Below are 10,999 nucleotides of genomic sequence, written 5' to 3' on the forward strand. Positions count from 1 at the left end.
GTCTAGTAAAAACACTTCTCGCCCTAATTAAAACATGTTAGCTCATTCACATACTTCGGGAGCATAACCCCATAGTTGATGCCCTCTCCAAGCTCGCAACTTCAACAACTGGAGATCTCTATAAAAGAATGTGTATTGAAGAGATACTTTTTTCTAACATCCAGGGCCCATGGGCGATACTGTCTATAGATAACCTCATAGAGTCATCTTGGATGGATCCCATCTTCTCCTTCCTTCGAGTTGGAAGACTGTCAGATGATGTTACTACATACATTCGCCTCTGACGCATGGTTGCCAACTTCATACTTATCGGGGATGAACTATACAAGAAGGCATTTGTAGGTTCATATCTCAAGTGTCTTCCTCCATCTGAAACTGATTACGCTCTATTGTTCATTCTGGAATATGTGGGGAGCATCTTAGCAAGATGTGTTAGAGTTTGTGCAAAAATATAAGAGTTGCTGACTACATTCCAATTTTATGCATGCGTTGTCGGTAAAACTCACATCATTTATGAGTCCTTGGTCTTTTGCCCAATGAGGGCTAGATATCATGGGACCATTTCCAATAGCTACTGGACAATAAAAATTCATCATTTTAGTTGTTGACTACTTAACTAAATGGGTAGAAGCAGAGTCGCTAGCCAAGATCAGTGAAGAAAATGTCAAACAATTTGTCTAGAAAAACATCATCTGTCGTTTTGGGCTCCCTGCAAAGATTATCATTAATAATGGGACTCAATTCACTAGAAGCGTCTTCGCATCATTCTACAAGGATCGTCACATTCAACTGGTGCACATTATTGTGGTGCATCCCAAAAAAATGGACAAACAGAGTTGACAAATTGTACGGTGCTCAAAGGATTGAAAACATGACTTGAAAAGGCTGGGAAGCAGTGGGTGGAAGAGGCCCATATACCGTGGCTGTCATGATCATGCCTAAAATATTCAAGCTCAAAGATTCAGATGGGAAAATCCTGCCCCGGACTTAGAATGCTTATAATCTTCACAAATACTTTCAGTAACACTCCAGTCATATAATCTATGTATGTTAGAGCTATCTTGCATACAATATCAATGTAACTCAGACTTATATATCTTTAGAAAGTGTAACGGCTCATTCATGAGTCACTTAATGCTCTCAACTAGAGAATTGCACAACTCTGCTGCATCTTAGTCAGAGCATGATTGATCCTAGGGGATTTGATCTAACCTCTTCTATATGGGTCAATAATATTATCAAATATGAAGCACTTGTCACCAGATTAAAACTTGTCATTTACTGTGAAATACAAAATATGATTATCTACTGATTCTCAACTCATCGCATCCTAAGTAGAGGGAGAGTTCAACACTCATAACTCACAACTGGTGTGGTATCTTAGTCTAGTAAAAACACTTCTCACCCTAATTAAAACATGCTAGCTCATTCACATACTTCGGGAGCATAACACCATAGTTGATGCCCTCTCCAAGCTCGCAACTTCAACAACTGGAGATCTCTATAAAAGAATGTGTATTGAAGAGATACTTTTTTCTAACATCCAGGGCCCATGGGCGATACTGTCTATAGATAACCTCATAGAGTCATCTTGAATGGATCTCATCTTCTCCTTCCTTCGAGTTGGAACACTGTCAGATGATGTTCCTACATACATTCGCCTCTGACGCATGGTTGCCAACTTCATACTTATCGGGGATGAACTATACAAGAAGGCATTTGTAGGTTCATATCTCAAGTACACTTGCTTTTAAAATAATAACACAAGGCTTCTACTGGCCCACGATCAAACAAGATGCATTAGAGTTTGTGCAAAAATGCAAGAATTGTCAACTACACTCCAATCTCACAGATGCACTGTCGGTAGAACTCACATCATTTCTGAGTCCTTGGTCTTTTGCCCAATGGGGGCTAGATATTATGGGACCATTTCCAATAGCTACTGGAAAATAAAAATTCATCATTTTAGTTGTTGACTACTTAACTAAATGGGTAGAAGCAGAGTCGCTAGCCAAGATCAGTGAAGAAAATGTCAAACAATTTGTCTAGAAAAACATCATCTGTCGTTTTGGGCTCCCTGCAAAGATTATCATTAATAATGGGACTCAATTCACTAGAAGCGTCTTCGCATCATTCTACAAGGATCGTCACATTCAACTGGTGCACATTATTGTGGTGCATCCCAAAAAAATGGACAAACAGAGTTGACAAATTGTACGGTGCTCAAAGGATTGAAAACATGACTTGAAAAGGCTGGGAAGCAGTGGGTGGAAGATCTACACAATGTTCTCTGGGCCTATCACACTACCACATGAAATCCAACTGGGGAAACTCCATATAACTTATGTTTCGGCATCGAGGTTATCATCCCCGTTGATATCAGAGTTCCAAACCCACGTGTTAAGATTTTTGACTCAAATAACAATGAAGAAAGGCTCTGACAACAATTTGATTTTCTCTTAGAAGTAAGCGATGTGGCCCACCTTAAAACTGCTTCCTGCCGCCAAAGAATTGCTTGCCACTTCAACCGAAAAGTCAAACCTCGACCTATCTCCATTGTTGACCTGGTCCTGCATAGTATCGAAGCCGCTATTCATGGTCCCCAACTCAGTAAATTATCCCCTCTTTGGGAAGGCCCATATACCGTGGCTGTCATGATCATGCCTAAAATATTCAAGCTCAAAGATTCAGATAGGAAAATCCTGCCCCGGACTTGGAATGCTTAGAATCTTCACAAATACTTTCAGTAACACTCCAGTCATATAATCTATGTATGTTAGAGTTATCTTGCATACAATATCAATGTAACTCAGACTTATATATCTTTAGAAAGTGTAACGGCTCATTCATGAGTCACTTAATGCTCTCAACTAGAGAATTGCACAACTCTGCTGCATCTTAGTCAGAGCATGATTGATCCTAGGGGATTTGATCTAACCTCTTCTATATGGGTTAACATCGCCGAGTTTTACTCCGATAAACAACCTTGGACAGGTTAATAGTCCTTGGTGGGCTACACCTAATCCCTTCACACAGATTCATAAGCGAGCAATGCTCCAGCCAATAACCTCGAATGGGTTAATAATTCCTCGGTGGACTTCCGTTAGCTCCTCCATATAGGTAGCATCATAGAGTAATACTCTAATACATAACCTCAACCAAGTAAAAAATAAATGGCAATTTATCCCCACGGTAACCTTCTTACATACTAGGACTTCTAAATGATATTGGATATCCACTGCGACAAAAAAAAATCAAGATTATAACAAAGAAGATACTCAGAGGGACAGAAAGCTAACACAATCAAATGATTAAACAAGATGATCAACATGCATCACTCATACAACATCATAACAACATTTGTGAAGTTCGAACAACATGACAAAAGCAAACACAGTAAAAACATAAGAAAAAGAGCAAAGCACTAATCGACGTCAACATTCTCCTCTACCCCCTTTTCGTCATAAAAGTGCACCTTCTTCAATTCACTTTCAATATCTTCACCATCGGAATCAGAGGAAGGATCTTCTGAAGCTTTGCTAGGAGTGAGCCCCTCTACGATAATCCCAGTTTGATGTTGTGTCGATCAACTCCCCTTCATAAAAACCCAGATGAATCCTTCTTCGGTGAACCACTTTTGATGTTATTTTACCTCAACATCAAGTACACGATCACGAGCTTCTTGGACATGGTCTTGAATGATGTTGTGTTGATTGACTAACCTCTGCAACATCAACATCCTTCGTAGACTTCAAAAGTTGGATCTTTTCTTCTTGAACTGCCACCGTCGACTCAAGGGCTTTGACGTGTCTATTAATTTCACTAAGTTTGGCTTGTGCTTCCACCAACCCCTCTCGAGTTCTCTCCAAATCTTGAAGCTACAACGAGAGGGAAGTTGTCTTTGTTGATAGTTTTGTTCTGCACTCTATTAGGTGTGATTCCAGAGTTGTGACTCTTTCAATCCAGATTCATATCGACGCTTGTACTCAGCTTAGAAATATTTGATCTTAATAAATTCTAATTTATCAGAGCAAGTCTAAGCCCCTTCTGGCTTTTCACCATGTTATTCATCTAAAAAGCAGAGAGAAAAGAAATTTAGTTCAGAAAGATGAAATAATTACACAGTAGCAGAAAATAATAGAATCTTACAAAACCCTCGGCTTCAAGGAGCCCAATACATTCATGAGACAGGACATTCTCAGGAATATGAATAATCGGAGGACTTGGCAGGGGCTCCTGTGATACTTTGACCTACTTTTGTTTTTTCTGAGACAATACTTCACAATCACTGTTCGTTGGGAGTCACTTTAAGGAAACTACGGGGACTGGCTCGGAATGTCCCATCTTAGATTTGTTTAATACTACAGTCATGGACCATTTATGATGAAAAGAAAGCTTGACCTTGAACAATGATTCTTCACTCACAAATGCATAAATATATTGTGTTTCAAACAACATTTTCTTAAAGTCTCGAAATCCCCGCATTTGCAATATTTCATCCTTAGTAGTCTGAAGAGAGACAGGTAACTGTTGGAACCTTCCTCGCCTCTCGCAGAGCCCCGAATCGTTTTGTGCGAAAAAAAATCTTACGGATCATTGTCTTATCAGTTTTTTAGGAGAAAATCTAATATATTATGCTTAATCATCACACGATCAAGCATATCAGTTAAAAACTCACAAAATTGTCGGTGTTAACGTCAACTCGCAACTGAGCAACACAATAATGACTGTCACCACCCGACAAGACAACTGAGTAACACAAACCCCGAACGCCTTCATAATTTTAATAAACTCATGTGCTGACGGAAATCATACGCCACCTCTCAAGGCTGCCTCATGAATGGTGACATACCCAAAAGGAGGAAAATATGCTCGATCAATTAAAGTCGATAATTTCACCATCATATCATTCGGGAAGTAATAATTCTTTCGAAAAAAGATCAAGTAACTCTCCATCAAAATTGCTGTCGCATCCTTCGGCTTCTGACTTTTCCTCAAGTTCTCAGCAGAACAAGGTTCTCCAGTTGTCATCATTTCTACAATGTTTCATTGCAATGTTTCACTGCAACACTTCGTTGTAACGCTTCGCCGCATTGCGGCTTCGTCACACCACTTCGTCGCACTGCTTCACCGCGACGCTTCGCTGCACAGCTTCATTGTGTCGCTTCGCCGCACTGCTTCACCACAATGCTTCATTGCAACTCTGCGCCGCAACTCTTCGTAGCAACTCTTCACAGCTACGTAGGACGATTTTTTTCTTTTGGGAAATCATGTAACACCTAAGGGCTTCACCTCTACCTTCCTTCAAGGCCCTATTTATAGGCTCAAAAAGGGAATCAAACATTAAATACTCGTTATTATATAAATTTAAAAATAAGTGCAAATATTTTCATATCCTCTTATTATTTTTTTCTTAAAAAGGGGGTCAAATTCGGAACCCTAATCTCTTCAATTTTTTGGTTGGTTCGAATTCTCATTTCTAGCCCATCCTTTGAACTTCCCGCCATTCAGGCTCAGGCCCGCCACTCCCAAGTTATATATATATACTTATATATAAATACTCTGGATATTGATATTTCTGACAAATAAAAATGGTCTCGCCCGAAAATAAGGGGTAACTGATACACCATCAACAAATTTTTATCATTTGATACGAATCTCGAGGCATGACACAAATCTTGAGATAATATTTTGAGCAAGAAACATTCAAATCTTGATAAAAAGTCATCCAAAACTCTGATTTCAGCAAACTTATAATCAAATTGACCGGCTCGATGAGACAGACCTAATGATATAAAAACTAGTCTAATCCGAGTTCTCAATCCAAGTCAAATCAAGCCTATATCAATTTATTGAACCACACTTAAAAGATTTTCGGACACATTTAGAAGGTCAAACGGTTGTCGAATATGACAAGTTTATACTCGAATCGAGTGCCTCGACAAGACGAATCCAAGAGCTTAAGATCACTTAATTTTGACGTCATTAAGGTACTAAAATGTCCATTAAACGTCGTATGATCGAGGGAAACTCTCTGAACCGTCCGATCAAAATGACTCATATTTTTGCATTACTTACACTAAGAAAACTATAAAATAGACCTTCACCTTTCACATGAGAGGGAGCTTAAGCCTAGAGAGAGAGAACCCGAGACCTTGAGGAGAAGCTGCAGTTCAACATCACCACCGACTGTCGTCGACTACCGCCGATCTTTGTCGACCACCGCTGATCGTCATCGATCACTGCCAACCTACATCATCACCACCGACCGTCGACCCTCGCCGACCTCCTTCAACCACAGTCCACCATCGTCAATCACCACCAACCAGTCGTCGTTAGTCGACACTATAATCTGAAAAAATATAGTTATCATTTACTGTCTGTGGGACAAGAGATTTCTGTAATCATCAATCAATAGTATATTTTCGCAACTGAGCCAGACCTTCTGTTTTTTTTCTTTACGGATTTTCCACATAAAAATCTCTGGTGTCACTACTATATTTTTGTCTTTTCTCCATGTGTATGTTGAATTCTCGTATAAAGCTAAAATAGTAATTCGTTACTCCACCGTCACGAATTTTCTAACACGCAACAATATTGCCTTTAATAAGCACTAAGAATGCAAAATAACAAATAAAAACTCCACTTATAACCAGAACTAATTATTGGCAGCTTCGCAAGGAGATGACATGCAGGACCTGTCTCATGAAAAGTAAGCCATTGATCGAGCTAAACAGCCTCGCAATATGAAAAACCTGAGTGAAAGGTGATAATTTATAGTTAGCTTTAGCTCACTAAAAACATTCTTAAAAAGTAAAATTACCCGATTAACATTCTCAATAAGCAGCCTTTTCACCCCCACTCGGTCGCTTTGTGAACGGTGAAAAAGCCCATTTTTCTGGATTAAAAATCCTGATAATAAAACCCTAAGTTTAAACGAATCCTTTTCCCCATCATTGCCACTTTCCCAATTGCTTTTCCTGTCCCTATCTTCTGAGACTCGGTTTGTGAGAATATCTTCTAAATCTTCTCCCCATCCCACCATTAGAGAAGGAACGATGCGTTTCCTCATTGCCACTGCTCTCCTCCTCCTTCTACCCGCCGAATCAGCCCCGGAGAAGCACACTTCCTACCTCAGCAGCGCCCCTTCAATTGTCCCTTCTTTCCCTCTCGCCGGCGGCAACCGCCACCCCCCCCCCCGCCGCGAGGCCGGCGAAAAGCTCGACCGCAGCCGCTGCTGCCCTGTTCTCGCTGCCTGGCTCTTTGCTGCCCACGCCCGCTCTGCCCTCCGTTACCATCCCTCCGCATCGCCTGCTCCGGTTGGAGAAGATCCTTCACCAATGATGCCGGAGATTGACTCGAAGCGCTGCGCCGATGCGCTCCAAACCGCGCTCGCTGCTCGCAACATCAGTCTTCCCCGCCCCAACGCCACCTGCGACACGGTCCGTTGCTTCTGCGGCATCCATCTTCATCAAATCAGTTCATTGTCTTGCTCAACTGATTTTAACCTCTCGGTTTCCAGCAAGAGCGGAGGTGGCATTAGACCCACTGGCGACGTCCACGAGCTGGAGCGCGACTGTCGCAATGCCTCCTATACCGGCTGCAATCGCTGCCTCAATTCCCTCGAAAAGGTTTGCGTGCTGTAAACGAAGCATATTCTATTGTTTATTTCGACATTAATGGCAAGTCTTAACGGATTTGTAAGACGTGAAGAGCAATAAATTCTTTGCTCGTTCGTTTTTTATAAATATATATATTTTTGTTTTGGATGATAGTTAAAAGGCGGCGAAGGTGGCGGCGGTGGGGAGAGGGTGGCGAGGATGATGGACCGGGATTGCCGGCTAATGGGTCTAACTTGGCTGTTGGGGAGGAATAAAACGGCCTATATTCCGACGGTGTCGGCCGTACTAAGGGCGATTCTCTACAGCGTTCGCCCACCGACGCCCCCGTACGGATGCAGTCAGGATGAAGAGAACATGCCGCTCGCCGTCGACTCCGTTCAGGTCCAGCGCGCGGCGGCCGGCGTTTATTCTTCTGTTTCCCGTTATGCTCCCGTTTTTCTACTTTATTTTCTGCTGGCTGTCATTGCTGCTGTTCAGGTTGCAGACTAAGTGATGGTGTCTATATTAGTCATTTTGGTTTGCAGATGACTGCAGCATATGGTTGATGTTCTTGCAGCAGTTTTCGGCTTTTTGCCTTTTGAATTAAGAAAACGACGAGGGATAGCCAACTAGCGATATGTATGGGGCTACTGTTTAAATTTTATATATCAATATATATATGGAGATTTCATGTTAAGGGTGCTATAATGACCCAAATCATTGGTCCAATGTGCACGTTGGAAGGATCAGATAGTTTGGATGCATTGAAAGTGCTTGAGTTATAATTTAGATATCGGGTTTAAAAGTTGTATAATTAAAGGGAAATGAAAGTGGTAGACTTTAATGATTTAAAGTAAGTTTAAATATGAAAGCTTAAAAAGGTGATTCTGATTTTGCTTTTTCATGTCGTGAGATATATATTAAAAAAAAGATGCTTAGATAGAACATTAGTTAAGTATGTCCACCTAAAAACATTAATGATGATTTGATTATGTTAATGATCAGTTTATTATGTAGCCAATTTTTAGTTAAAATTATTTGTTCGACACTTTGATATGATTTAATTTAATTTAATTTAATAGAATGGAGTGAAAATGTTTGGATTTATTATTCAATTAATCAAAATTTAAAGAGAAGTTAAACATTTTGCTAGTGGTGAAGTAGGAGAATTGGGGAAAATGTGGTAGAAAACCCACCGGAATCAACTAAATCTCAACTTGATTTACTGGGCCCCGCTTGGGACAGCTTAAATGTGCGGCGGCGTTTTCAGCCCCGTTTGGGACAGCTTAAATGTGCGGCGGCGTTTTCAGCCCCGTTTGGGACAGCTTAAATGTGCGGCGGCGTTTTTGAAAACCATTGGATTAAAATAACAGCTTGATTTACTGTATTATTTATTACCTAAATTGCAATGATAAACCTTCCTAAATTATAAAATGTTTGAAGATTGATCAATTTTTAATTTTATGAAATAATTTAAATGATTTAAGCTATTATTTATTCAAATTCTCTTTAGATATATATAGATGTATGTATGTATGTATGTATGTACGTATATTTATATGTATGTATGTATGTATGTATGTATGTATGTATGTATGTATGTATGTTTGTATGTATATGTATATATATGTATATATATGTATATATATTGTATGTATGTATGTATGTATGTATGTATGTATGTATGTATGTATGTATGTATGTATGTATGTATGTATGTATGTATGTATGTATGTATGTATGTAGCTATACATACATACATACATACGTACATACATATCTATGTATATACATACATATGTACATACGTATATGTACATATACATACATAGATATATAGGTATATCTTTATGTACATACATAAATACATACGTATATATCTATATACATACATGCATATATATATATATATATCTATTTAGATATATAAATATATATATATATATTAATGGTACAGTGAAAACCCTATAAAGCGAAATATTTAAGTGGGTCTTAATTACTCTATTGGATAGTGTCTTAAGGTTTTTTATCGACATATTAACTGCTTCGATAGAGAAGATTCTAATTTAAACAACGATTTCTATTGTCTATAGAAAGATTTATCGTCAAATGCAAAATATTATACATACATACGTACATACATACAATATTGGTACAGTGCAAACCCTATAAAGCAGAATATTTAAGTGGGGCTTAATTACCCTATTGGATAGTGTATTAAAGTTATTTATCAACATATTAATTGCTTTGATAGGGAATATTCTAGTTTGAATAACGATTTCTATTGTTTATACAATGATTTATCGTCAAATGCTAAATATTAGTAAACTTTACGTTAATTTTACCTTATTTATTTGATTATTTACATTTCCCCAAAATAATTCATCAATTACATTATTGTTTTATAATATATATATATATATATAATCCTAAGTTGTCATTTGTGAATACGCCTCGAGGGTTTGAGGATCGAGTGAAGGAGAAAGAGAATATAGAGGTATATTTTGTACAAACACAGAAATGAGGGAATGGTTATGGAAACTGCTATTAATACAATAGATAGTCTCATTAATCGAATGGATTTTATACCAAATTCGTATTATAATTTGAATTTTAGCATGGCATTAATTAGTCGGTCGACTTGCTTGAATTCTGCCAGTTGAAGCGATCGGCTGAGTGAAAACCGAACGATGGATTGGTCGGCCAAGGTGCCTAGTCGAATGTAGATTTCGTCTGTCACGGTAAAGGAGGGTCGATTGATCAGTTATGATCAAGAATTCTTGTCTGTGTCCCGATCAGCCTAGACTGTCGGTGTGACATGCCACTTAAACCTCTCGACACAATGTGTCAGTTGATTCCTGACTGTGTAATGGTGTATGGTAGGAGCTATTGGTTGTCTGGTCATCATCTGGACCATTCGAATGCTTTGAGTTTTGTGCTGACAGTTATGGTGTATACATATTTGTTCCTCGAATTTTTCTACTCTTTGGAAGCAACAACTACGATAAAGACAAAAAAATTATTATTATGCAATGATACTAAAATAAAAAAAGTCATTAATCAACTTCTATCAGATTTTGTGCACAGTGTGCTCTAAAAATAGAGTCATAGGCTTATCATTGCATTTGTTGTCGTAATTTTTCTCTAATCAGCCAGTTTGAATCATGGCCGACAATTTGAGGAAACTCTATGTAATTTCAGAAAATGGGCTATGGGCCTTCGGCCCCTGCAAAGAGAATCAAGGTCAGAAAGGAAATGAGGTTGAGGATCAAACCCGTGCTGCTGTTCTAGTCGGCTCATCAGAGGACCCTAAAGGGAAAGTTCCTTGTTAAGAGGCTACACTTCTAGATTCGGACGTGGGTGTGAGCTTCGAGTGACAGCAAGCCCTGCTTAAGGAA

The 10,999-nt window shown here is 39.0% G+C and overlaps 1 protein-coding gene across 1 annotated transcript; it reads left to right on the forward strand.

Moving 5' to 3' along the window:
- Positions 1-7,058: 7,058 nt before the first annotated feature.
- On the forward strand, positions 7,059-8,244 carry LOC110036295 (uncharacterized GPI-anchored protein At4g28100-like). Its single transcript, XM_020740702.1, has 2 exons — positions 7,059-7,631; positions 7,776-8,244. The coding sequence occupies exons 1-2, from the start codon at positions 7,059-7,061 to the stop codon at positions 8,109-8,111; spliced, it is 909 nt and encodes a 302-aa protein (XP_020596361.1). The 3' UTR covers positions 8,112-8,244.
- Positions 8,245-10,999: the final 2,755 nt, after the last annotated feature.

This window comes from Phalaenopsis equestris, unplaced genomic scaffold (genome assembly GCF_001263595.1).
Source record: "Phalaenopsis equestris unplaced genomic scaffold, ASM126359v1 Scaffold204757, whole genome shotgun sequence".
NCBI lineage: Eukaryota > Viridiplantae > Streptophyta > Magnoliopsida > Asparagales > Orchidaceae > Phalaenopsis > Phalaenopsis equestris.

What these genes read in the sequence shown, in the direction of transcription:
- LOC110036295 (XM_020740702.1), top strand. Translation starts at nt 7,059, where the DNA reads ATGCGTTTCCTCATTGCCACTGCTCTCCTCCTCCTTCTACCCGCCGAA. An exon ending in GCCTCAATTCCCTCGAAAAG is followed by an intron (nt 7,632 to 7,775) that starts GTTTGCGTGCTG and finishes TTTGGATGATAG; the next exon opens with TTAAAAGGCGGCGAAGGTGG.